Here is a 27,648-nt window from a genome sequence, read left to right as displayed (position 1 = left end):
TTGTGTTTATTTTATACTGAAGCCATGCAACAGATTTAAAAAAAAAATTTTATTATGTGAACTGAATTTTTTTAACATCATATTACAATTTTTAGTTTTAAAAGTGCCTAAAATACTGTATTTTTAGACTATGCATATCAAACACTGTATATTAAACTGAATTTGAAAGCCTTTATCTTCCAGTCTTTATGCACAGAATTTTTAAAACATTGTATTTACATTAAAGGTGCACTGTAACTTTTCGGTTGGGGGGCTCCATCACCTGCTTGTTTCTATGGAAATGTCATTTCTCTGCCTGGAATGTTCCACAGTATGACATTAAACAGCTCTACCTTACATTTATTCCAGGTGGTTTTATAGCTCAAATATACCTAGAAAAACAGGCATTCTGACTGTGAGTGGGGTCGCCTCTCCACAGATCTGCCCTGTAACTTGGTCTGGTTTGTCCATGAAGATAAAAAGTTTTAATGTCACAGTGTGAAACATTCCAGACAAAGCAATAACATGTCCATAGAGAAAAGCGTTCGACGAAAACCTCTACCGGCAGAGTTAGATAAGTGAATATTTTTACTTGATTCGATATTAAAATATTGAGTAATTCATAATAAAAACACAAAAAAAACTATATTATTTCTGCCAGTGTTTGTTTCAAGTGGATAGGTCCAGTAATTACAGAGATGTTCACCATAAACAAAATGAACAAATCTGCAATCTCTCTTTCACAGTTTGAGCTACAGCTTTATACAACATGATGTAAATAGCGTTTTTACCTAAAAGAAATAGAAATTCTATTAAAAGAAAGCCTCCTCTGTAGATACGGATCATGGGCCAAACATCATTACTACCACTCTGCACAGCCCCTGTAAAACAAAACAAGGACAAGAATAAACTGTATTAGTATTTATCATCTTTACTACACAGTCCATATGATGTGTGTGAATCTGGACTTTACCTGCTATAACCACAGTGACCACTAACACAAGGAAAACACCACAGTACAGCCCCACTCTGAAGGTGGTCCAAGCAGGAGCAGGCTGCAAGATAGCGAGAGTTATTATATGTCACCAGAAAAATACAAACTGATTTGGTCATAGGCTTTTTAGACAGAACAGCAAAGAATCAAATAATGTAGAAACTGTATGTAAGACTTTGATTTAAAGTTCTAAAAACATGTACTAACAGTATCCCCAGATATGAGGTAAACATGTTCAAATAAATATAGCTTTTACTAATGCTAATTCATTTGTTATTACAGAAACATTGGACATGATGGCCTCTTGATTTAAGTTAATATTTGATGTTTAGGTTCTCGATTATCCTATCAGAAAGCAGATTGAGCCTCACGTGAGTCTCTTATTTTGGTTTGCCAGATTCAAAGCTGAAATCCAGTTGGTTTAAACCTAAACTGCCTCTCTCTGATCTGAATGGTCACTATCCAAACCCCCAACATCTGCAGCCAATCATGAGTCAGTGCTAGTGCAGCCTCCGCAGCTCAGGGAGTGAAGTCTGGAGGTTCTGAGCTTCAGATTTATGTTTGTTTATTATGTATGTATATTTATTTTGGCCAAGTAAGAAATTTACATTATTTTACAATGGAACATATAACATTAATGAAATTATAGCAGAAAAATAAATAAATAAATGAATAAATAAATTAAATTTTTAAAAATTGCCCCAAAAAGAAGCGGGAAGAAGAAAGCTTTCACATAAAAGATCCATATACTGAGAATGAGAAAAACTTGTATGTGGTCTCTATCTGCAGGTTAAGGCTCTGGTAACATAGGTTCAGTTGTGATTGCAAGACATTTTTAAAACAGTAAGTGTGCTCAAGCTACATGGGAGAGACACAGTAGAGATACATTCCTAGATACAGGATTTGCTGGTTCTAACTCACAACCATGAGGTATGTATGTTGTCCTGTACACATGCATACATACACACATGTGCGATCTAACTCCTAGAACTTCTGGTAGCACAATTGTCAGTCATTATGAAACACAGGCAGAAGATAAAGATGAGAGAATGTCATGTCATTGCCGAGAGCAGGAGCACATTCTATGTTTGGACAGTCCTGTCTTCGGTGCAGTGGCCTCACCAGCCCTGAGCTCATCACATTATCGTGCTGTATCTGCTGACTGTAGTAACTCAGTTCTGATGTCTAATTGACTTTGACTCTAATGTAATTCAGACTTACATCAAGAGGACTTGATTTGATGGAGACAGCACATGGCCTTACTACAGGAAGTTTACCATGAGGCTCTGTAGGTCTGCTGCTTGTACATTAGGCTGACTGTGAGCCTGTGTGTTTAACCATTTTGTGCAGAACTGATCAATAACATAATAAAGAGCATCACCTGCGCCGCTCCCAGAGGAGGGACTCTCAGCCTCTTCATGGCCTTCTGTCGGTCACCACCTTCCAGCTCTGTAGTGACCAGTGCCTGAGAAAAGAAAAGACAGTGGAGGATTGTCAATTAGTTGTTAAAAAAAAGAAGTTATTATCTGGTGGAGGGTCGGCTGAAAAATCAATATCCAGAGAATAACTGATCCTAAAATTTGTATTGAAAATACTGAAAAAAAAACATGAATGGAACAATTTTTTATTGTCTTGATATTTACCAACACAAATTTTTATAGTCTTAAAAATGTCAAATTAGTCTGTTTACCTCGGTCTCGGAGATGAGCTGTGTGATCTTTTTGCAGGTGTAGAAAGGAGCCACCTCCACATGAGCCACCCTCCAGTCTGCTCCTCGAGACGTCTCCAGGATCTTGTCATGTTTCTTGAGGATCTTCCTGAAGCCTGTGAAGTTCAGGTTCTGGACACACAGCACATAGGCACAAGTCAGGACAGAGCGTTTACACTGCTGTCAGGACATTTAAAGGAAGTGTGTGTATCCTGCACTCTTAAGACCAGTGCGCCCTGGGATGCTTCCATTGGGGTTTATTGAATTGGGAAGCTGCGCCACGGCTGATAACATATGCTTTTAGCACTTCTCTGCAGCAGCAGAAGGAAAGAAACCACCATCTGGTGCTCTCCAGCTTCTCTCTGTGTGGAAACTCTCATCTCTCGCTCATCTCACTATAACCTGCTCAGCACCTTCACTCTCCTCTCACGACCTCACACTGTCTTTCATTTTATCAGTAATCTGCAGAGAAAACTTCTATTTAAAACACAGCAAGTGTGTGTTTTGGCACGTGGATTTGACGCGCTCTGGTGTGCACTGGGCTTCACAGTCCAAAAAAGGAACTGCAACTGAACTCGCTGCCTAACCCTGTGGAGTACACAGAGTACACATAGGTCTACTCTAGTACACGGACAGGCCACGTCTCATGTGAAAGCGCAGAACCTCCAGAATTCCCTCCCTGAGCTGCAGAGGCTGCACTAGCACTGACTCATGACTGGCTGCAGGTGCTGGGGTTTAGTGGTAGTGGCCATTCAGATAAGAGAAAGGCATTTTAGGTTTAAACCAACTGCATTTCAGCAGTGAACCTGGCAACCCAAATGAGAGACTCATGTGAGGCTCATTCTGCTTCTTGATATGTTATCAGTAAAACATATATTTGATTTGAACATGTTTATCTTGTATCTGGGCACAAAGGCAGGTGAAGGGATTTAAAATCAAAATCTCACATACAGCTCCTTCACGGTGTGTGTTGTGTGTGTTTGCGTGTGTTTGTGACTGTGTGTGAGTGACAGAGACCTGGTAGTTCTGCAGCAGGATGAGGCTGAGGTAGAACTCGGAGAAGGCCAGCTGCAGGTCCTTGATGTTCCTGTGTTTGCACCTCTCCTTCTGGGACAGAGCGAACACGGTCTTCCGGCGGCGGAGCCCGATGGCGGCGCTCTCCCTCTGCGCGTCCAGAGAAGACTGCAGCTCGTTCTGCAGGGTGGCAAAGCGCCGCTGGGCCTCGGCCAACTTCTCTGTGGACCACAGAGAGGAGATACATGTACCACACTGCAGCGTCTCATATAGTCGTCAAAAGTAAAGAAAATCTGATACTAATTGATGCTAAAACTAGTACCAAAACTAGACACTGATTGGAGCAAGTATTGATTAGCGGTGAGCATTGCCTTGAGTCTGACGATACAATACATATCATGATTCGCATGTCATGATTCAATATATCACGATATCCCGATACAAAAAATAAATAAATAAATGATATTGTGATATAATGGTTGATATACTCATCTACACCTTCAAGAGAACACAATTGTAAAAAAATATAATTTATTAGTTTTTTTAAATCATGAGAACAAGGAATGTAACTAATGAATTTTTTGTGATGAATAATATTATTAAAGATTGATTCAGATCCATTTTGAATCGATTTGAGAATTGTGCAATGAACTATCATGATATATCACTGAATTGATTTTTTTTCTTACACCCCTAGTATCAAAACTAAAAACTAAAAAAGTTGCATTCACAGAACAGAAATTAACTATTCCTGAATAACTTTATCAGGATGTTGAGCTGTATCAAAACAAATAAAGTATAAGACCACATAGACTACTTTTCTATTGCTACTACTTAAAATACATTACTCAAGTAGAAATAAAAAATAGTGCTCTGAGAAATTGCTTTAGTAGGAGTAAAAAAGTATTTGAGAAAACAGATACTCAAGTAAGAGTAACTGATTTACTACTGAGTTAATGTAATCTGAAGAAAAAAACATTAACCAAAGCACAAAATCAATTTTTTTTAAAGGACAGATACAAAAAATGAGCCAAACTAAATTATATCTGAAGGAACGCTGCAAATAACTTCATATTGTCACATAAAGCTTTTGAAAACTTTTACTCAAGTGACAGTACTGTTAGTTCAATAAAAATATTACTAAAGTAGGTAAAAGTATGCCACTAAAGAAGTACAAATTCTTTCTAAAGTGACTGAAGTAAATGTAACTGCCCACTTCTGCGTACGCTCATGGACCACAACTGGACAACTGAACGATTACACAAAGCTGAAAATCACATCTTATTGTCTAAATAAAGAGTGTTTTTTATTATTATCGTGGTGTCGGTGTCATGGTGGCTGAAGGTGGGAGGTCTTACCAGAGTAGAAGGTGTTGATCTTGGCCAGCTCCTTCTCACACCTTTGGAAAAACAACTCTTCAAACTTGGCGTAGTGCCTTTTAACTGCGTCTTCATCTGTGACTGGAAAACAAGAGACCACATAGGGACTTGTTAAGACTACCAATTAAGGTTATACAGATGTGTGAAAAAACACCAGAGGCCACTAGAGGGAGCTACAACAGCAGATTTAATTATGGCCAAGATAAAGAAGGAATACAGTTATTTGTACGATATTGCAACACTAACTACCGTACATTTTTACAAAAAGATCTTTGCCTGGAACTAGAAATGTTTTAATTCAATTCTTGGTCGGCTCTGGCAGATTTTAGACCATTTTACCACCAAGTGCACTGATGAGTTTTTTTTAAATGTGGGACTAAACACCTATGTTGCGTCTCAATTCTCTTCCCTCGCGTCCTTCTCCTTGTTCCCTCTCTTCAATCCTCCATTTTCCAGCTATCAATCAAACGTGTCATATTAAGTGGCATCCCAAAGAAAACCACAGAATGAAGGAAGGAGTAAACACGAGGGAGGCTTCGGGAGCAGACATGAGATAAAAGAATCAAACTTTATTGGTCTCAGTGAGGAGTTTTTATCATCTCTCCTCACTTTGTGGGACTTCCTCATCCATTTCCTGCAGAATTAAGGAGAAAGAAACGAGGAAAGAGAAAGGAGATTCGCCCCCAAACTCCTCCCACAGCAATATTTCAAACAGAGCTGCTAAACTGGGCAGTACCTGGAAAACTTGTGTGTGTGTCTGTGTTTGTGAGAAGGGGTCTAGAGGTTTATGAACAGCGTGATTGGCCTAACAGGAATCCACAGGGAGGTGTTTGTAATCAGAAAAACATGGCTGTAAACCTGGCTGCAGTTTTGCGTGATGTCACCAACTACTAAAAACTGCAAAGGTCACTGAATGCAGCACATACTTGTACTTAGATTTGGGGGTTTTTGACCAGAAAACTGAAAATGTTGGTTGTTTGTTGTTGTAGTTTGCACCAAAATTGCCAAGTAATGCTAAGGAACAATAGACAATGCTGTTAAAACACCATATAGTTTAGTAGAAAAAAGGTGGATTTGGTGTTCGGCTTCATACTTCACTAGGACATCATATCATAATATTATGTTAATGTCATAATGATTCAGGGATATCACACAAACCTATATTTAACATAACTGGGGTCTGATTACATTTAATCATGTGTCCTGAAGTCACATAATTTTAGAAAAAACTGGATCTAAATTGAACACTATCATTAAAACAAATGTGATGTGTCAGAATGAAAACGCAAACTAAAATCGATTTTCAAAAATTTTCCAAGTACAACCAGATCTAAAAAAAGTATATAACAGAATAACGTTTAACTATTAACACAGCGAAAATGTTAACAAGTAATAAAACTAGTGAGATTGTTCAAAATATTTGCGCTTGAATCAGAAAATGTTTGTCACAATTGTTGATACATGAGCCTTGTGTATTGGTGCATTATTACTTAATGTACCCACATTTTGAAGGAGAGGGCCTGAGCAGTTAAACAACAATTTAGCAGTAAGTTTATTGTTATAAAATGGAAGAGAATTTTAAACAAATCTGAAATTCTGACTTCATCAAATTGAAATGATTTTGATCCATAGCTGTCTGTACCAGTCCATACAGTCAACTCCTGTATGTAAATTACAAGAACATTTGGTTAGTGCGTGGTGGAGTGGTTAACCCTGTCTAGCCGTGAGTGTAACCATGTGTGACCATGTGTGTGTGACCATGTGTGTGTGACCATGTGTGTGTGACCATGTTGTGTGACAGTATAACCATGCAGGTCAGTGCCGGGTCACCACAGGCAATGAATCAGGGCAGCCTAGCTCCTGTGGACTCCTCTCTCTCTCTGCTCTTTTCCGCTACCTCTTGTCTCTGTCTCTCTGTGAGTCCTCTTTCTCTCTCTGCACCTCCTCTTTCTCTGTTCCTCCTCTCGCTCTCTGTCTCCTCTCTCTCTCTGCGTCCTTTCTCTCTCTCTGCATCTTCTCTCTCTCTGCGCCTCCTCTTTCTCTCTTCCTCCTCTCTTTCTGTGCCTCCCCTGTCTCTGCCTCCTTTCTCTCTCTCTGTGCCTCCTTTCTCTGCACCTCCACTCTCTTCCTCCTCTCTCTGCTTCCTCTCTCTCTGCCTCCTCTCTCTTCCTCCTCTTGCTCTCTGTGCCTCTTCTTTCTTTCTGCCTCCTCTCTCTATGCATCTTCTCTCTCCGCGCCTTCCTTCTTTCTGCCTCCTCTCTCTCTTCGTCCTCTCTCTCTGCATATTCTCTCTCTCTTCCTCCTCTCTCTCTCCGTGCCTCCCATCTCTCTCTGCCTCCTCTCTCTCTCTCTCTGCTTCGCCTCTTTTCTCTCTCTGTACTGCTGCTATCTCTCTCTCTCTATGCCTCCTCTCTTTCTCTGCTTCCCCACTCTCTCTTTCCTCTCTGTGCACCTCCGCTCTCTCTCTCTGCTTCCTCTTACTCTCTCTGCCTCCCCACTCTCTCCTTCCTCTCTCTGGGCCTCCTCTCTCTTCCTCTTCCTCCTTTCTCTCTTTCCTTCCTAGCTCTCTGCATGCCTCTCGCTCTCTACCTCCCCTCTCTTCCTCCTCTCTCTCTCTCTATGCCCAGGCGTGATTATGGTCATTAGCAGCATTATGACACGTCTGTCTGCTGATGCTGCTCTATACTTTGAAACAGCGCAATTGATGTTTTTTAACTTGATTTTGGAGGAACGCCCGCCAACACTCACGCACTTTCACACTCCTGAACAAGCTTAAATATGGGGATTAAGGCTCAGGCAGGAACAGCAGAGTCACTGAAAAACACACATTTAGCGTAATGCTAGTTTCAGAAGTTACAATAAACTTTACAAACAATGACTAGGCAAAACAGCAGGAAAGGCCATGTGTGTGCCAGCTTGCGGTAAATGAGCCATGAGGCAGCCGTCTTTGGTTCTACGTCAAATCAAAACTAAATTTGGGATTTTAAGATACGTATTTATCATATTACAGCTAAACAATGTCATTGGAGATCACCAGGGTTTCTGAAAATGTTCCGAAACGTCTAATGTCAGGTAGTCGTCCAATCAAGTGAGAATGAATAACGAATAACACTTTCTTTCCATGGAGATAGACAAGTTTAATGCCATACTGTGAAATGTTGCACGTAAAGAAATAACATCTTTATAGAGACAAAATTGGTGACCAACCCGAGAAAAGTTGCATGGTCCATCTTTAAACCTTTAAAACCAGCTGATGAGTAGTGTATTGAAGGCAGCTGGAACACTTAAGGGGCCCTTATTACGCTATTTTCTGATCTATGTTACAATCAGTGTTGGGAAGGTTACTTTTAAAATGTATTCCCCTACAGATTACAGATTATATACCCCAAAAATGTAGTTTGTAACGTAATACATGAAGTTATTTAAGGTGAGTAACGTAATCTGAATACTTTGGATTACTTGATTTGCTGTAGAGTAGCAAAGACTAGGATATCGTAACATAAGATGTTTTGTCTGTTAAAAGAAAATAAAAAGCCCAGATTTTACTGAACCGTATTAAAAATATTACTGATAGAAGAGGAGGAGACACATCCGTGCAGCATGGTTTAGTCCTGTTAAATCCTGTTTTAGTCCTGTTTTAGTCCTGTTTTAGTCCTGGTTTAGTCCTGGTTTAGTCCTGGTTTAGTCCTGGTTTAGTCCTGGTTTAGACCTGGTTTAGATCTAGTTTAGATCTAGTTTAGACCTGGTTTTAGTCCTAGTTTAGTCCTGGTTTAGACCTGGTTTAGATCTAGTTTAGACCTGGTTTTAGTCTTGGTTTAGATCTAGTTTAGATCCAGTTTAGACCTGGTTTTAGTCCTGGTTTAGTCCTGGTTTAGACCTGGTTTAGATCTAGTTTAGATCTGGTTTTAGTCTTGGTTTAGATCTAGTTTAGACCTGGTTTTAGTCCTGGTTTTAGTCCTGGTTTAGACCTGGTTTAGATCTAGTTTAAACCTGGTTTATTTTCCAGCAATGAGTGGAATTACAAAAAAAAAAAAAAGAAAAAAAAAAAGGGGGGGGATATAGCCCAAAATGTGAAAACAGGAAAATACCGCAGTGAAATCCATTTATTTCAACAAAGTAACTGTAATCCAATTACCACTCACTGAAACAGTAACTGTAACTGAATACAGTTACTCATAATTTGTACTCTGATTACATAACTCCGGTACATGTAATCTGTTACTCCCCAACACTGGTTATAATGTTGTTTCCTCGTCACAAACAGACCTAGTAAGTGGAGAGCTTCACTGGGTCACAAAAAAGTAAAAAACAGCAGTACAGGTACGCTACGAGGGTTAAACTTATAATCTTAACAGAATGTTGCCCTTACTGAAAAATGTAAAACTGGGCAAGGTACAAATCCGAGGCACTCCGACTGAGTTTATTAAAAGTCCTTTAATACATGGAGGGACGTCAACGCATTTTCCACCAGCAAGATGGTCATGGATTTGTGTTTTGTTTCATTAACACATGTTTAACTCACAAATCCTGTATATTTAGGCTGAGTTCTTTCATTATTAGGCTGAGTGTTTTTAAACTCCATACACCTTCACTAGAATAATCTCCAATCAATTTCCAATCTCTACTGAACTAAAGGTAAAAGGAGCTGTTAACTTGAAAACTACCACTACATGACATCACAAGGGGGGACAGAGCTTTGGAGATGTAGCCAGACTAATAATAAAGGATTACTCAAACATGAAATGTGAATGAAACAAAACACAACTCCAGGCATGTTGGCTAACAAAAGTCAATTTTATGTAATATAAATCTGTATCATTTAAAGGTGCATTGTGTAGGGCTGGTATCATTAAGAAGTTGCTGATACGATACATACCTCGATACACTGAGTTTACGCTTCAATACATTATATATCAAGTCGATTTGATACAGTTCAATTAAAAATAAAGGCTAAATCATACTAAAAGTCCTTGTTAATCTACTTCTGGTGCAAAGTTCATATGAAGCACAAACATTTTAATCATCAAACAGTGAAAATGTCAAATGTGTTGCATAAATGAGTTTACTTCCAATGAATAAGCAGTTTCAGATCTGTTTTTTTTTTTTTTTTTTTTTTTTTTTGATACTGAAACAAAATAAACGAAATAATGAAATAACAAACTGTTTTCCCATTTTATTGTTTTTCATTCTTAATTGAAATTCAAAAGAACGAATGGTACACGGTAGCCTGGTTCATCATATATTTTTTATATTTTTGCACACCCCTAGTACTTTTCTCGATGAAGATATAACTGCTTTGTCTGGAATGTTTTACAGTATGGCATTAAACAGACCAAACCAGACCAAGTTACAGGTCAGATCTGTGGAGAGGTGACCCCGCTCAGTCATAATGTCTGTTTTTTTAGGTATTTTTGAGCTATAAAACCACCTGTAATTGTATAAATGCAAAAAAAGAGCTGTTTAAAGTCATACTGTGGAACATTCCAGGCAGAGCAATGACATCTCCATAGAAACAAGCAGGTGACCCCCAAACAAAAAGTCACACAGTGCACCTTTAAATGATCAAAATTAGACCAGTGTAGAGGCGTCAAATCTAAATCTAACGTGTTATATATTGTAAATAAAGTTACTGAAACATGGAAGACAAAAGACAAAAGACAATTCTATATATTTATTTACTTTTTAAAAATATTTGAATAAATGGAGTTTTTGGTCAGAGGAAGCCACTGCCAGTGTTTGGGGACAAGACTGGTCATAGATGCATCGCTTTCCTGTCAGAAGGTCAGACTTTTCCACTCGATGTCGGAAAGATCTGGTTGGAATATTCCGTTCAAATACATAAACATGAACGCGTACAAGTCATAGTTCAAGAATAAAAAGAGGAAGCCTGGGTAATAAGCAGGTGTTGGATTGCTCAGGGAAAACAATGGAAAATCCTTGAATCACGCCTGAGTGCATTTTAGTCACCGTATAATTATAAAAAGCCTTAAAGTGCATATAACAGGATAAACTAGTGATTTTTACAAAAACACAGTTAATATCATTAGACTAGATTCCAAGTCTGTGTATTATTCCTTCTTTTGAATTTAAATTAAGGAATTAAATTAAGAAAATAGTTTGTTATTTCATTATTCCGGTTTAGTGTCAAACAAAAAAGCAGATTTCACGCTCTATTTCCAATATTTGATTTAAAGTTTATTATCAAATATCAAATAACACCAATCAAAAAACAGTCTTTGTACCTATTTTAATTTAGATATTTTATTCTCTCTGGTTTATTTGCCCCGGACCCAACAAAGGAGAGTTTTTCGCTGCTTCCTGTTTCTCGTTATGGAGTTTAACAATTACTTTCTAAGAAGCAAAAGTAAACACGTCGCTAAAAGAAGTAGAAGACAACAAGTTTGTTCACAAAATTGCAACGATTTTTCAGTAGAACTTCCGGGGCCAATAAACCAGAGAGAATAAAATATCAAATTTGAAATAGACACAATGACTTTAAATGAAATATTGGAAATAGTGGTCGAGATCTGTTTTTTGTTTTTGTTTTTTTGTTTGTTTGATACTAAAACGGAATAATGAAATGACAAACCGTTTTCCCATTTTATTGTTCTTCGTTCTTAATTGAAATTCAAAAGAATGGTACACGGTGGCCTGGTTCATCAGCCGGTTTCACTTTGTGGAAACCGGCTGACCTGGCAGCATTAGAATTCGTTCGCAGCAACAGTAGGCGGGTACTTTTTTAAATTTAACCAATTGCTGCTATTTGGCTGTGACGTATATAATGCGCTAACGGTGATAACTCATATATTAAGCTTTTCTCAAATCCCGTAGGAAGAAGGGCAACAACGTCTTTCCCCTTGATAAAATTCACCAAACATTCTCTTTGTTCCGGTTTTAAATCCTCGATCTCAGGAATCGTTGCCAACACAGAATGTATGGCTCTTTGCTGATTGGCTGGTGCCCAAACTCGCACTTTCAGTGTTTTTGCGAACCGTGTAGTGTATTCCGATTCCTGATATAGTCGCTGGAGAGAAATTAAACGGCGGAACGAGCCTGGCTAGGTACACTGACCATTTCACTATAAATCTGTCCTTATTTTTTCTATGTATTCCAATTTTGTGAAGTTCATAATGTTACTTCCTGGTTGGATGCATTGTTAGGTCTCAGATGACACTGTATAGGTCAATAATATTAAATACAGATGAGTTAAAAGTTAAAATTATTATTGTTAAAATTACTTGTTTTAAAAATCCCTGGAATATATGAATGGACCTAAAGCTGGAAGTGTTTTCCTACATGTGTGAAAGTAAGAACGCTTTCAGAAATATTTGTGTGCAAAGGATAGAAATCTGTGCATATTTGTCTGTAGTTGAGCATAAAATAAATATTCCCAAACTCTCGAATGAGTCCAGTTGTACATAAAATGTGTTTTGTGTATTTTATCAATACGAATTGAAAAGTTACATCAAGAATTACAATCACAAAATACAATTACGCTTTCTTCAGTACAAAAACAAATTCACAGATGTGACTTTACTGTCAAAAATACGTTATCACTTCACATGCATTATTCAATAATCAGAAGAAACAACAATGAAGGGGCCTGACTTTTGTGCCGCATACAGACTGAACCAGGACTGAACCAGGAGGACTAAATTTGTATTCATACTGAAGAAAGCGTAATTGTAAATTTTCAGTTCGTGATTGTAATTCTTGACGTCGTAACTTTTCAATTCGTATTCTGATGGATAAAATACACACACCACATTTTGTGTATGACTGGACTCATTCAAGAGTTTACGGATATTTATTTTATGCTCAACAACAACCAAATATGCACAGATTTCCCAAGAATGCATGAACTTCTATCTTTTGCACACAAATATTTCTGAAAGCTCCATAAAATTCCCTCGGACTCCACAGACTCAGACTGAATGAACTCTACTCCCCTTGCTATCGTTTCTTTTTCTTTTTGTTTAACTATGCAAATGCACTTTTATGTTGTTTTTTTACAATCCGTGTTATTATATGATACGATGTATTTACGTTCCCTCATCCCGACATGTAACTACTGACGACGCACCCCCATGTTTCTTGTACCGCGTTTCGGTTCAATTCATTTATCTGAGCAACATGAAATATTATGATATCAAACTGAGATGACATATTGTGCTACATTACAACTATGCTCAAAAAGGAGTCAAAAGAAGCGTAAATTTATAAACTCCTACGCCTCTCACATTTCAGATATTGACATCTGTGACTAACTGAATGCTATTAGTAAATTTATTCACAGTATTTGCTTACGTACATTTCTACTTTTTGTGTTTGTTTGATACAATTCAACAAACACATAGTTTAATTAGACTTTTTTCACCCTTGTTCTGTACTCATCCTCCTTCAACATGCTTTGAATATATGTTATTTAGAGCGGTTTATATTTAGGCAACTTTTTAGGTCTTAATTTAAGTTGTTTGATACACATTTTTTTCAGTGTTGTTCAAAAGAATCGTTTTTTAAAGTTCATCTGGTTCCTTAAATTATGGCTTGCTTCTCCATCGGAAAACATATTTATAAATATATTTTCTGGTAGTAGATTTTGTCAAGCTTTATAAAGTAATTGCAACGTTTTGAAGTTTCCTAAATTATACATTTTTGAGACTCAAGGAATAACATGTTTGTATGGTCTTTAAAAAATCCTCACTGCTCACAGACTCGTGCCCCAGAATTCATATAAGCCAAAATCAATGAACAATTTAATACGTGATGGGATTGTGGGTGTAAAAGACGCCTTGCTTTGTCCAGTACGGCAACACTTCTGGCCACTTTAGATTTTATATGATATGTGGTTTCCAACACAACTTGTGATCCAATGTCACGCCTAAAAATTTAAATGTGTTTACTTCTTCAGTTTCTACATTGTCAATAAATAGTCACAGATTCAGATTCCAAAAATTAAATATTTTGTTTTCTTTAGACTTAATGACATTTTATTGATTTAATAATTAATAAAATGTGCACCCAGTTGTGTGTAATAAAACAAAATAATAATAAATATCGTTATACATTAGGGGTGTAACTGTACATGTATTACCAAACTGTTTCAGTACGGGACGTTCAGTTTAGTGCATGGCTGAGTGAGTTTGCGCAATTTGTGTGTGTTTACATTCCACCACTACATGTGCAGCTACACGAAGCTCGGCTCTTTAATATTTACAAGGGAACTCATCCGTGATTGGGGCAGTGTTTCCCTCAGCGCTTTATAGTTAGGGCGGCCACATTGACAAGAATTGTCCCCCGCCTTGACTACGTCCGTCTGAACCACGTGAATCCTCACAAAACTACGGTCATTGTATCCCGGTCCTCACTTCCGCCTTTCGCCCGCACAGAATGTAGTGTTTACTAAATAGTCTTTATGTTTTAAAAAGTTTTGTTTACAAAGAATTTATTTTTAATAATATTTCAAACATTTGTTGCTTCTTTGAGAATATTTTATTTAACTTATTAGTATTACCAAGGAGTACTTTGCATTTCTTTTATTTTCCCGTTTGTATAATGTTAAAACAAAAATTGGTTTAATAAAAACAGAAATAAACAGCAAGCAAATGGTTTTACATTTTCTTCCCAACTGAACCATGACCTCCAAACTGAGGAACGTACTGAACCGTGATTTTTACCATTACACCCCTATTATACATTAGGTAGTTTTTTGCTGTAATACAATGGGTCAGTGGGTTTAGTCACCAACAGAAGTGATCAGCTTCAACATTTGTGAAGTCAAATTTTAGGTTTAATGGAAAAGCAAAATGTAGGGAATAGGAAATCTGGCTCTTGAACCTCATCTGAGAGTCTGATCACGTCATTATAGATCTACGGCAGAATGTTCAGCAGTTGCCATGGTGAGGCAATGCAAACACCGTCTGAAACTCAAACTTTAATTAAACATAAAATGGACTTAAACCATGCATTTCCGGAGCCTGTGATCGATCGGGACTTGTTTATCAGCTCACTTAAGATCTTTCTACTCAAATTGTGTTAGGGTTAGCTCGGATTAGTCTAATGGAGATTCAGACAGAGCAGAGCCTCCAGGTAGCGTCACCCTCCCAGGACATCAACTGTACCAAGTAACTATCATTAAAAAGGGTCAAAATGTCTAAATTGTACAATAGTTATGATTAGACTAATAGTAATGAATTATTTTGCTAAACCACTGCAAAAAATCATCCTTGTGTGTAAATAGTCTCTTTTTGGATGTAGATTTCCGTGCTGAAAACTCAGATACTTACTGTATTTTTGTGCTTTTCCTCTCAACTTTTTTCCACTTAACTGATGTAAAACTATCATAAATATTTAGCACTGGTACTATCCCGCCAAACCAAGTCAGGATTAGAAAAAAAAAACATGAAAACCTGTCATATGGACTTTAAGCAGCTGACAGTCATTCTCCTATGTGGGGCAGGTCTTATGTAGCTGTAGATCTGCGCAGTGTGGAGGACAGCAGCACGAGTCAATATTGAGCGGCCGATGGAGACTATTATGGGATGTTTAACACAAATAGTTGCATAACGCTGATAGTCCAGGGCACATGCAACTGCACAATGTCTACAGGGCTAAAACCCAAGAACAAACACACAGACTATTCACAAAAAGAGATTCATATGTAAAAGGACCAGATTACGTAATTTTATGATCTGTTATAATGTTGTTTCCTCATCACAAACAGACCTGGGGTTGTGTTTTGTTTCATTCACACATGTTTAAACACACAAACCCTGAATACTGAGTCAGTTTTGTGTAATACAGGACCTTTAAATGGCTTATAGCTGATTTTTTCACATGTATTTGAGCAAAGGCTTGTCCCAGTGCTTTATAGCGGTCAAAATAATTGCTATCTGCGTCTAATCATATGTGTTTCATTGCTTGACAATCAGTGAGTGTGCGGTTACCATGCTAGTTGTGGCAATACTGTGACGGCAACATTCCACACTAGTTGCTGAAAGTTGTGAAAAGCATTTATAAACTCATCATGGTGAATAATTAGTATGCGTAAGGTAAGTGAGGAGTAACTTTGGACCACTGTGAAGAGTGTAAAATGAAATAATTCTGTATTTCACCTCTTTAAAATGGTAAATCAGGTACAGCACATATAAACTACTGGTCAAAAGTTTTAGAACACCCTAATTTTTCCAGTTATTGCAATTCAAGTTGTGCAAGTCCAATGAAGAGCATGAAATGACACAAAGGTAAGAACGGAACACCCAGAGTTTAAAAAAAAGATTAAAGATAACTAAACACAAGTCCAAGCTCTGCCAAAACTGCCTTGGGAAAAAAGAAAAAGATGGTAAATCTTGAAAACATGGAGTGTCCAGCATAGTCTCCAAACTTAAACCCCATCGAGCTGGTCTGAGATGAACTGGACAGAAGAGTTAAAGACAAGAAACCTACAATTGCCACACATTTATGGGAACTTCTGCAACAGACTTGGGAAGAACTTTCTGAAGAATTATTTGATTTGTATTGTAAAAATAACAAGCCACAAGTGTGTTCAGCTGTTATATCTGCCAAAGGTGGACACTTTCATGAATTAAAAGTTTAGAATACGTTTTGGTCAACAGTAAACAGTAAAAAACTGGAAAAAGTGTGGTGTTCTAAAACTTTTGACCAGTAGAGAAGACAAGGCTTGCATAAGAGGCTAAAGAAGAAAATACAGAGATTTCAAATATTAAAAAAACGTTTTAACAATAAGCGTGATAAGAACTTAAATGTAGTAGCCCAGGAGACAGAATTTCAATGTATTTAAATATACTCAGGTTGTCAGAAGTATCAAAAATCATATACTAATCGATACTAAAACTAGAAGCTAGATATTCATTTGAGCAGGTATCAATATCAAAAAAAAAAATCTGAGTTACAGGACAGAAATGAACCTTTCCTGAACAGCTTTAGAAAGACCTTGAGCTCTATTAGAACAAGAGGAAATAGACTAGTATACACCCATGGACCACTATGGAACCTATCTGGACCACTGAGGGATTACACAAATATAAGAGTTTGTTTTATTATCATTGTGGTATCGGAATGGTGTATCGAGACAGTTCCTTGGTATCGAAATCCAGTTTGAAGTTTCAGTATTGTGACAACACTACTGTAGAACTTGCTGTGTCAAAGTCAGCGCCCAGCTCAGTGCTCTTAGGTTTTCGTTTAGTTTGGCATTGGAGTGAGCATGACCTCACCACTGTAGCATTGTTGTGGTGGATTTTGGCCCCAGCTCCTCACTGTACAGGCTGAGGTATTCTGCTTGGTTTGGTTTTGTCCTTATGTAACTGTTCTGAAGGGGGGGTCGGGAATGCTGTTTGCTTGTCTTGTTCTTGGATTGTTCTACAGTATAACATTAGAGCTTATCTCTTGTTTGTCCTAGTCGTTCAGTTCAGTCTTCTACATGGTTAAAGGGAGCTTTGGTCAGTAACTTAAATGAAGCTTTCTACCATGTTATAATGTTGTTCCCTCATCACAAACATACCTGAAGAGAAGAAGATGACTTTTAGATGTCATCCATGCATGTTTGAGTAATTTTGTGATCTCTCCTGGGCTCTGTTTGATTTTGTGTAATGCTCCGCCCACAAGCCTACGTCACCTATGATCCCACACGACAATTCTCTATAAATATACTTAAAAAAACATGACCCAAAAATGTACACAACAACTGGACAAACCTGATGTGACGCGCAGTAGTTTCATGACCGGGTGCACGCTGATAGTGTTGTAATAGTGCTCTGAAGGGGGATGAAAAAACTATTGTGAAACTTAAAACACATGTTAGTATGTTGTTTTCAGCGGATATAGCATTTTCAAGACAATAAAAAGTAACATGGTGATCTAAATATGTTATGTGTTAGACGTTAATACCCCATAGAAGTAAAATGCTCCTTTCGTGACGCCATTTTGAGATTTTGATCCACGCTTTTGTCATGACAAGACTGGATTACTGCAATGTCGACTGTGTTGGCATAAGCCGGTCCTCACTAGCGCACTTGCAGCTAGTGAGGCATCTCGTCTTTTAACTGGTTCACGGAAATATGATCACGAGTCCCCAATTCTGTCTGCCCTTCACTGGCTCCTTGTTCATTTCAGAGTGGATTTTAAAATACTTTTATTTGTTTTTAAACCCCTAAATGGCCTTGCCCCACAATACCTTGCTGACCTGCTGGTGCCGCACTCTCCAATGTGTTCCCTCAGACCTTCAGACCAGACTCTACTCTTTGTTTCTCAGTTCAGGAGGAAGCTTAGAAAAGGCAGAGCATTTTCTGTTGTTGGGCCTAAATTATGGAATAAGTTGTCTATTCACATAAGACAAGCTGACTCTCTCCTGGCTTTTAAATCACTTCTTAAAACAGTTTTCTTTCGGTTTTTAACTAGTTTTCTTTTACTGTTCAATAATTGTCATGTATATTTTTTCATTGTATTATACATATGTTTTTATCTTTGTGTACAGCACTTTGTTGTTCTTAATAGTGCTTTATAAATAAACTGGATTTTGATTTGGATATATTACACTATTTTCTATGTTATAATGTTGTTTCCTCATCGCAAACAGACCTGGAGTTGTGTTTTGTTTCATTCACACATGTTTAACACACAAATCTTGCATATTTAGGCTGAGTTCTTCTCTCAAACAGAAAACACTCTATTCCATCTTCTACTAAAAAAGGTAATTGGTAGCTGTTCACTTGAAAACTATTGCTTCTTGACATCACAAGATGGAACAGAGCATATTGAGCTTTGGAGATGGAGACAGACTAATAATAAAGTCTTACTCGAACATGCGTAAAGGAAACAAAACACAGCTCCAGGTCTGTTTTTGATGAGGTAACAACATTCTAACATGGCTTGACACTCCCAAGAGTCAATTTTGTGTAATATTGGACCTTTATATTGTTTTTTTTTATATTGGGGTCAAGTCATAGATACTGCAGTTTTGCTGGTGACTTTTCAAAACAAAATTCCTGTGTGCGTGCCCGCTGAACAGTCTGACATTTGGATGACTTTGTGAGCAAGGCCCAGGGGAACACAGCATCCGTTTCCAAAAGCTTGTTTCATTTCTCCTCCAGGACTCGCTACAGTATTTTGTTAGTCAATAATTTTTTCCACAGTTGTTAAAGGCGCCGTATCTATTTTTACCGTCTCAAGAATGTGACAAACTGAACTCACTCGAAATTGTTCGCAGCGGTCTTCACTTTCCTAACACATTCCTAGCATCGTAAACGCAATGAGTTTGTTAGAGAGCTTCACAACTTTCTGAGGTCGGAGTGGAATTCTGCTGTCACGCTACTGCTAACTAGGGTTGTGACTATATTCTAATTCATTGTTTCCCAAAGACTGCATCGCGTCCTTCAGGTGGGTCGCAAGAGATTTTCTTTTGGGTCGCCTTGTGACGATCTGCATATAGGTCTGTGATACACAAATACATATATCTCCGCGTACCCCCCACTCCTCACCTTTTTTTGATAACACTGCCTTGCCTAACCAAATTTCTGTGGGAAAACAATGATTACTGTTTTTCCTTGTTTATAACTTGAGTACCATATTTTTGGACTATAAGGTGCACTTAAAATCCCTTAATTTTTGGCAAAATCAACAGTGTGCCTTATAATCCAGTGCGCCTTATATATTAATTCTGGTTGTGGTTACTGACCTCGAACCGATTTTCACACATATTCCACTGAGTCATGTTCTTTAGTCTGACAGAAGCTGAACCACATCAGCGCACAAGGAGCAAGCTGTTGTTTTTTTTTTTGTTTTTTTTTATCACTTATACTTTATGCAAATGAGCCATGTGGTTTTAAGTTTCGTTTCTGTAAAATATAAACAAATGTGCGCAAAGCTGCATTAAACACCTTATTACTCAATCTATATTTGAGTCCTCCTCGCAGGAAATAAAAAAAAGTCTCAAGTCTCAAGTGTTGTCTGTTTGTTTCGCTTAATGCGCCTTATAATCCGGTGAGCCTTATGTATGAAAATAGATGAAACAATGCAACATTATTGATATTGCACCTTATAATCCGGTGCGTCTTATAGTCCAAAAAATACAGTAATACTAATTGTTCAGAGAGACACGATCACTCAGTCAACAATAAAATATCCTCATTAATGTTCAATAATGGTCACAAATTAATTTTTTTGATTTATGAATAATGTCTATTGACTTGGGTCACGAAGATTTGTGACTTTTAAAATATGGAACCCCAGAAAAAAAGTTTGGGAAACACTGCCCTAATCTCTCGATACAATATTTCAACGATATGCATTTCACGGTACAATATTTATTTTGATATTTTATGAAAGCTAACTAAACTGTGAATATGCTACTTTACTGTCATAATCCAAATAATTAACATTTAAAAGTGCTTAATAACAGTTATTTTGTCATGTAAATTGGACTGAAACAGAGTAAAGGATCATGGTAGATGTAGTTCTCTCCATTTTTGCACCATGAGGATGAATTTAAGCAAAGAGACTTGTAATTCGATGTGTTGCGATGACATTCGACGACACGATATCATGATATCGACAGCACAAATCGGTATCATTTTGACTTTTATGATCATATCTACTGGGGCAACAAGTTTTACTTTGTTACACGACAAAAACTGTAACAGCCCATTTGAAAGTAAAAGGCGAAGTAGACTTACATTTAGACTTGAACAAATTTTACTGATCCACAAGGGAAATTATTTATGTATTTATTATATTTTCTTTGCACTACTGGGAAATTTGTCTGTTCGTAATTTTTCTGGCTATAGGATAATATTTGAGCAGTAAAAGGTCGAATGAATCACTTCTATGACTCGTTACAGACAAAAACTAAAGGCCGCCTCACACTACAGGAGAATTTGCCCGATTTCAGCTGCAATTTTGCTTCTCCCCGAGTTCGACTTTGTGTCTTTGTGTGCGATTACGAAGCTGCTGTGCTCCTCATACGTGTGGTGTCAGTGAGACTCTACTTCCAGTGTACTTTATCGCCAACATTTTATGCTTGAAAAATCATGTGTCTGAAGTGTTGAGCTACATTTCACAAATAATAACACAATTTTGACTTGCATCTAAACTAAAAGTACAGTGCTATGATCTTTTGAACACTTAAGAGTCTCAAAGCGAGTCGATAGGAAACAGTTCACAACTTTAGCCTGTACACTGTATTCCCAGGTTTGACTACCCCAAATTTAAGACTTTTTAAAGACCTTTTTAAGACCACTTAAATGGAAATTAAGACCAACATTACACCCATTATGTGGGCGAAAAACACCAGATCCAATTCTAATAATGACCAACCAACTACAGTACTATATTTACAATCTAAGAGCCACTGTGGATTAAACTTACACTTCCCCATGATCCAACCAACATCTTTCTCCACTGTACTGACTGTTTACTCATTGCCACCGGCGCTAGAAACCGAAGTATTGTTTGCACATACTCCAAATTAGATGCTCACTCACGTTACATGATTTCACGTTGTTGTTTTTTCTTCCTCCCTCCGTTTACCATCACACTGCAGCCCGGTTGAGTACACAAAAAAACAGGCTAATGAAATTTAAGACATTTGTGAAAAAAATAAGACTTAGACAACATAATTTCAGACTTTTTAAGGCCTTAATTTAAGAACATGAAATTTAAGACCTTTTTAACCCTTTTAAGACCCTGCGGCTACCCTGCAGATGTATCCCGCAGCAGTCTTTGTGATCGGAGATTTAAAATCCCTTAAGATTCTCCTCGTGTGTGTGGTGTGGACGTTTTGTCCACATGATTTTATATAAATCATTTAAGATAAAAAAATCCTCTCCATAATTATCAGTCCTATCAACATGAAATCACACTGTAGTGAGCCTGACACTCTGCTCTTTATGTCTGAAGCATGTCTATCTCGGTTTTCAATAAGATGGAAGAAAATCGAAAATCGAGAGTGATGAATATGGGAAAAAATATTAAAAAGTAACATTAAACTGGTCAGTTCCATTCGGCATTTGATTCATACAAGCCACAGCTGGTCAAAATATCTGTCGAAATCCAGCATTTAATAGACAACACCTTTTTTGCTGTATCAAATTATCACTGACATTGACGAATGATCATAAAATTCAGAACAACTTGTGTGAGGCCTCAATGACTGCAGTGTGGTCTCCCTGTAACCAAATGTTCTTCTTCACATGCAAATCAGTGTGTGACAGAAGAAGCCATGAGACATCCACAAACACGGAGCGAGGCGTGTGTTGTTGGGTATTTTTCCATGCTGAGGATGGTCATTACATGGAAAAATAAGGCTGTGATCACCGGGTTAAGAAGATTTAGGGCTGTTTTTAGTTTGCACATGAGACACATCATTAAAAACAATAACAACATGAAGTCAGATTTTATAAAAGCTGTGACAAAACAGAAAGGAGCCTTGTAATGTCCAAGAAGGGCTGCAAGATTAAAAAGGGGGTAGTGCACTTCTGTGTGGTATTAACTGTTCAAGATGTAACTTTTTGGTCACTGCTCTCCCTGGAATGTTCCACAGTATGGCATTAAACAGCTCTGCTTTTTATTTATTTTTATTTATTCATTTGCAGGTGGTTTTATAACTCAAAAATACCAAGAAAAACAGGCATTGTGAGTGTGAGCGGGGGTCTTGGTCTTGGTTTGATTTCCATGAAGATAAAAAGGTTTAATGCCATACTGTGAAACATTTCAGACAAAACAATAACATCACAATGAAGAAAAGCAATTGACAGAGCTTCCACCAGAAAAGTTTAAACCAGGGGTGTCTCAAATTCACAGAGGGCCAAAATTAAAAACTGGGATTAAGTCGTGGGCCAAAGTAAATATTTATAGAAAAATTTCAATAACGTCTGCATGTTTTCTCTTCTTTCGAGATATGTAATGTTAAACCTTTTCTTATTAAAATAAATGTTTAATAATAGTTTTGCTTAAACAATTAATCTGGAACAAGCATAATATAATATTACAACAAAAATTTAAATAAATAATGTCTCTATAGTCTATCTGTAGCCGGCGGGCAGCTCTAATACATATCTGATATGATCTCGTGGGCCAAATATAATTGTATCACCGGCTAAATTTGGCCCCCGGGCCTAAGTTTGACATGCCTGGTTTAAACAATGCACCTTTAACACAAGACATATTTAAATCACCATGTTACCATTTATTGTTCTGAAAATGCTATATATTATAAGTTTCAGTTTTGTTTTTTGAGTCCCCCTCCCTTTGCTCTCTGTGCTGAGTCACCCCCCCTTTGTGGCTATATCACAACTACTCAAACTATGAAATGAAAACTACTGCACATTGCGTCAGGCTTGTGAAGTTGTAAAGTATCGTTTTGTATCACGCTTTTGTCTACTGAAGAGTCTGAATAGGGCCCAGGAGAGATCACTAGATTATGCTACAAAAAGTCAATTTCTTTTAATACCCTCTCTTTAAAAGCAATTTAATCAAAATCACAATTAGCAAATCGCAAATACTGCAATTATTTAAGTCCTTGGCAAACAACAAAAGATCCTGTCTCATCAAAACCAAAAAACTGCTAACCCTGTAGTTTAGATCTTCACAAACATGTTCTAAAATGCATGCAATTTTTGTATAAAATTATCAGTTTGTATTTCAGTCTTCTCTCAAATGTGAATGCTTCTGGACATGTTTGAATTAAAAATGTGAACTCTGAACCGAATCCAGGTTTTAAACTATAATTTGCAAGTCTAATCACAATGTTTGTCAAAATCACTATTTGCCCTATATCCTCGTAACGGTTCATATTCATACTCTATCTGAAGTTTGGACATAAAAATAAAAATAAAAAGAGTTGAGTTTTTGTAAATCACTGTCTCATTCACTGTTGTGTAGTACCTTCAACGGACGGGGCCTGGTCTTGAGCAGCATACAGCATTTCTTTGAAAGCCTGCACAGAAAAACAAAGAAAGCATAAAGTTAGTATTTTAAAAAATCAACCCATAACATATCTATATAATCATCTACTATGTTACAAACTTTAACTGGGGAGAGTAGCTGTAAATTGCATTCATACTTTAAACTTTAAACATTTTTATTTAAGTTAAGTATATAGCACCCAAAACTGACAAGAGTAAAAATAAAAAAAAGTATATGGAAAGAAAAAGGTAATAAAACTCTAGAGAGTAACTTTGGGCATGATATGGTTTATGAGTGTTAACATAATCATACATCATAATATTTGCATTTCCAAAGAACAGTGCTCTTTGGAACACTGTTTTACAAGAACTGTTTTGCAAACTCTTTTGAGTAAAAGTAAATACTGTTTCATTTTATTCAATAGGAAAAAAAAATCATATTTGAGCAAGTATTGTATTATATCGTCATATATTAAAGATATATATTCACAGGACATAATGAGGAATAACACAGATATAAGTCCACATGGTAAAAGTACTTCTAGGGATATAACGATAACCAAATCTTTCGGTACGATACTGTCACGATATGCATCTCACGGTACGATATTTACTGAAACATTTTGAAGAGGCTAATATAATTGTAGATGGGACACTTTTTTGTTCTTAAAATACCTTGACAAGATTTTGGTGTGAATTATTTCCGTCATAATCCCCAAAAAAACATATTTCTTCATGTTGTGTGCACTGAAATGAATCATGGGATATGTAGTTCTCTAAGTTCATAACCTGTTGCTACTATAAAACCATGCATTTAAACAAAGAAACTTGTGATTCGATATATTGTGACAGCCCACGATATTATTGTGAGACTTTTACGATATCACGATATTCTGGTTATTGTTACATCCCTAAGTACTACTAAAAGTACTACCATTTTATAGGGGTGTAACAATATCCAGTGTCTCTGTATGATATTTTCATGATATATACATCTCACAGTACAATATTTATTGTGATATTTTGTAGAGCCTATCAAAACTGTTGCTACTTTTTCCTCTTAAAGACAAGACAAGACTTAATCCAAAGAACTAAGACTTAAAAGTGTTTAGAACTGTTATTTCTAATTGTAGTCTGCACTGAAATGGAGCAAAGGATCATGGTCTATGTAGTTCTCTGTGCCTTTTTTTTAGCTATTGTTGCACCATAACTCTTAATTTAAGCAAAGAGACTTGTGATTCGATATATATTATGAAGGTCCACGATATTATTGTGAGAACTTTGACAATACGATATCACGATATTTTGGTTATTGTTACATCCCTACCATTTATGTTCAAAATCACATTCTACTGTCTAAATAAAAAGCGTTTTTATCATTGTGGTGTCAAGTCCACAAAAACTAATCTTGAAATTTTAGTATCGTGACAACATCAATTTTCTTCTATCATGACCACATTTTAGCTGGTTGTAAATAATTCATAAAATAATTGTATGAAGGAATTAATAATACATATTTCATATGCTATAACTGTCCATAAGCTGTGTTAAGATTTTCCATTTCACATAGTACATACTTTGACATACTTCTGCCACAGCTTTCTTTGAGGTTACACACCCCGACTGTACTGACAACTCTTGTTTGACTGCATATTATATAGGAACACATTACTCCATGCTGAAAAGATTACGATTTGCGATTCAAGGCAGAAACACAGAGCTGTTTTTAGGACACCTTGCTCTCTGCGGCTGTGCCAGATTTTAGCACGTACTTGAGAATTTCTAGAACAGACATAAACAATCATGGGTATGCGACAAAGGGGGAGGAAAAACAAGACATGCCAAGACAAGAAATGATCCAGACGTTTTAGGGACATCATCACTTCATTAAAATCATGTATTTGGAGAATACCACAAAAGCTGCCGTGTCAGACATAGTTTAAAAAGCTTAGTGGTAAACTCCCAGGCAGAGAGGTCAATGAGTTTGTGAAGCTCCACCCCAAGGAAAGACTAAAATGACAACTGACAAAAGTAGCTTGTTAAACTTATTACACAGCTGCATACCTTTCAATTTGTTGAGAACATGTAAAAACAATGGCTTTCCACAAGGATCAGTGTTAGGACCAGTTAATTTCAGTACGTTTTATTTAAAGTGCCTGATTTTTATTTGATTGATTTGATTTTAATTTTATTTGTTTGTGAATAAAAATAAGTGACAGAATGTTAGTTTATTTGTCATATTATATTAGAATCATTAAAGAGGGGGCATGGAGCTTTATACCAAGTTTTATATGTCATCCATGCACGTTTAAATAATTTAAACGTGGTCAGTTCGGCCATGTAACAGAATTGAATGACCCTGATGATGCAGATTATATTCTTTGAAAACAGCCACACTTTCTTTACATATCAGACAAACTTCACGGTCCTTACACTAAACAAATAGTAATCAGTCGTCCATTGTTCTTTGAAAATTCTGCAATCTCTGTCAACTTTTCTTCTACTTTAACACTCGCCATTTTGCTGTCCTTAACTGCACTACAGAACTCTGCACGTGCGTTGACTCTCACTGTTTGATCTCGAGCTTGTCAGGTGACGAAAATTCGGCGGCAAAAGGACATCATATAATTATTCAAATATAAATATAAATACTTCATATAAATATTGTGTTTTAATTGAAAAAAATCAACAAAATACAAGATGCAAACATGTTATTATTTGCCAAAAAGTAATTTTAAAAAATAGGCCATGACAACTTTTGAGGATTGCCTCATAGGGCCAGTTCAAGAGGTGGGGGGCAGGGGGGCTGGAGGGCCGGTCAAAGGAGCTTGGAGGGCTGGAGTCAAAATCAGTAGTTGTGTCTCTCTCATGGAGCAGAATTACACGGAGTAAAGTTTGGGCAAAGCTCACAGCTTAAACTAAAACAAACCATGTTCCATATTTGTTGTCAAAAATGGCTACAGGGCCTTGAAAACATGAATTTGGCCATAAAACTAAGCAATACCCATGTACTGTCTTTGAAAAGTGTGAAAAAAACATTTGAACTGTTGGCAATTTATTTAAACATATTTAATAGGAATGTAACTATATCCAAATCTCACGGTAAAATATTTTCACGATATACTTCTCACTGTACGGTATTTATTACAGTACTTTTTGGAGGCTAAAAAAAATTGTGAATATGCTACTTTTTCCTCTTAAAATGCCTTGACAAGATTTAAAATGCTTAGAACTGGTATTTCTTCATGTAGTTTGCATCAAAACAGAGCAAAGGATCATGGTCGATGTAGTTCCCTCTGTTTTTTAAATATTGCTGCACCATAACAATGAATTTAATCAAAGAAACTGAAACTTGTGATTCAATATATTGTGATGGTCCACAATATTATTGAGAGATTTTTGACGATACGATATCGTGATATTTTGGTTATTATTACATCCTTAATATTTACACAGCTGTTTTTAATTTAGAGGTCTGATATTACGCAAAATTTACTTTTTGAGTGCTAAGTCATTAATTTATAATGTTGTTACTGCATCAAAAACATACCTGGGATTGTGTTTCATTTCATTTACACATTTATTATTAGACTGTCAACATCTCCAAAGCTCAAAATGCATCGTTCTACCTTGTGATATCATGAAGTGGTAGTTTTC

The 27,648-nt window shown here is 36.9% G+C and overlaps 1 protein-coding gene across 2 annotated transcripts in view; it reads right to left on the bottom strand.

The window, feature by feature from the left end:
- LOC110155706 (xenotropic and polytropic retrovirus receptor 1 homolog) overlaps positions 1-27,648 on the bottom strand; it is a 76,106-nt gene that overhangs the window by 15,656 nt on the left and 32,802 nt on the right. For both annotated transcript variants that reach the window (XM_020919857.2, XM_055151580.1), the window contains exons 2-8: positions 23,972-24,023; positions 5,054-5,155; positions 3,699-3,916; positions 2,664-2,813; positions 2,355-2,438; positions 953-1,034; positions 771-860 (exon numbers count right to left, since the gene is read on the bottom strand). In XM_020919857.2, coding sequence (XP_020775516.1) covers positions 771-860; positions 953-1,034; positions 2,355-2,438; positions 2,664-2,813; positions 3,699-3,916; positions 5,054-5,155; positions 23,972-24,023 — 778 coding nt within the window. The remainder of the gene's footprint in view (positions 1-770; positions 861-952; positions 1,035-2,354; positions 2,439-2,663; positions 2,814-3,698; positions 3,917-5,053; positions 5,156-23,971; positions 24,024-27,648) is intronic.

Source organism: Boleophthalmus pectinirostris, unplaced genomic scaffold (assembly GCF_026225935.1).
Source record: "Boleophthalmus pectinirostris isolate CB_2022bp ecotype Guang Dong unplaced genomic scaffold, ASM2622593v1 HiC_scaffold_16, whole genome shotgun sequence".
In the NCBI taxonomy this organism is placed as follows: Eukaryota; Metazoa; Chordata; class Actinopteri; order Gobiiformes; family Gobiidae; genus Boleophthalmus; species Boleophthalmus pectinirostris.
This window is presented reverse-complemented; position numbering and strand designations above follow the sequence as displayed.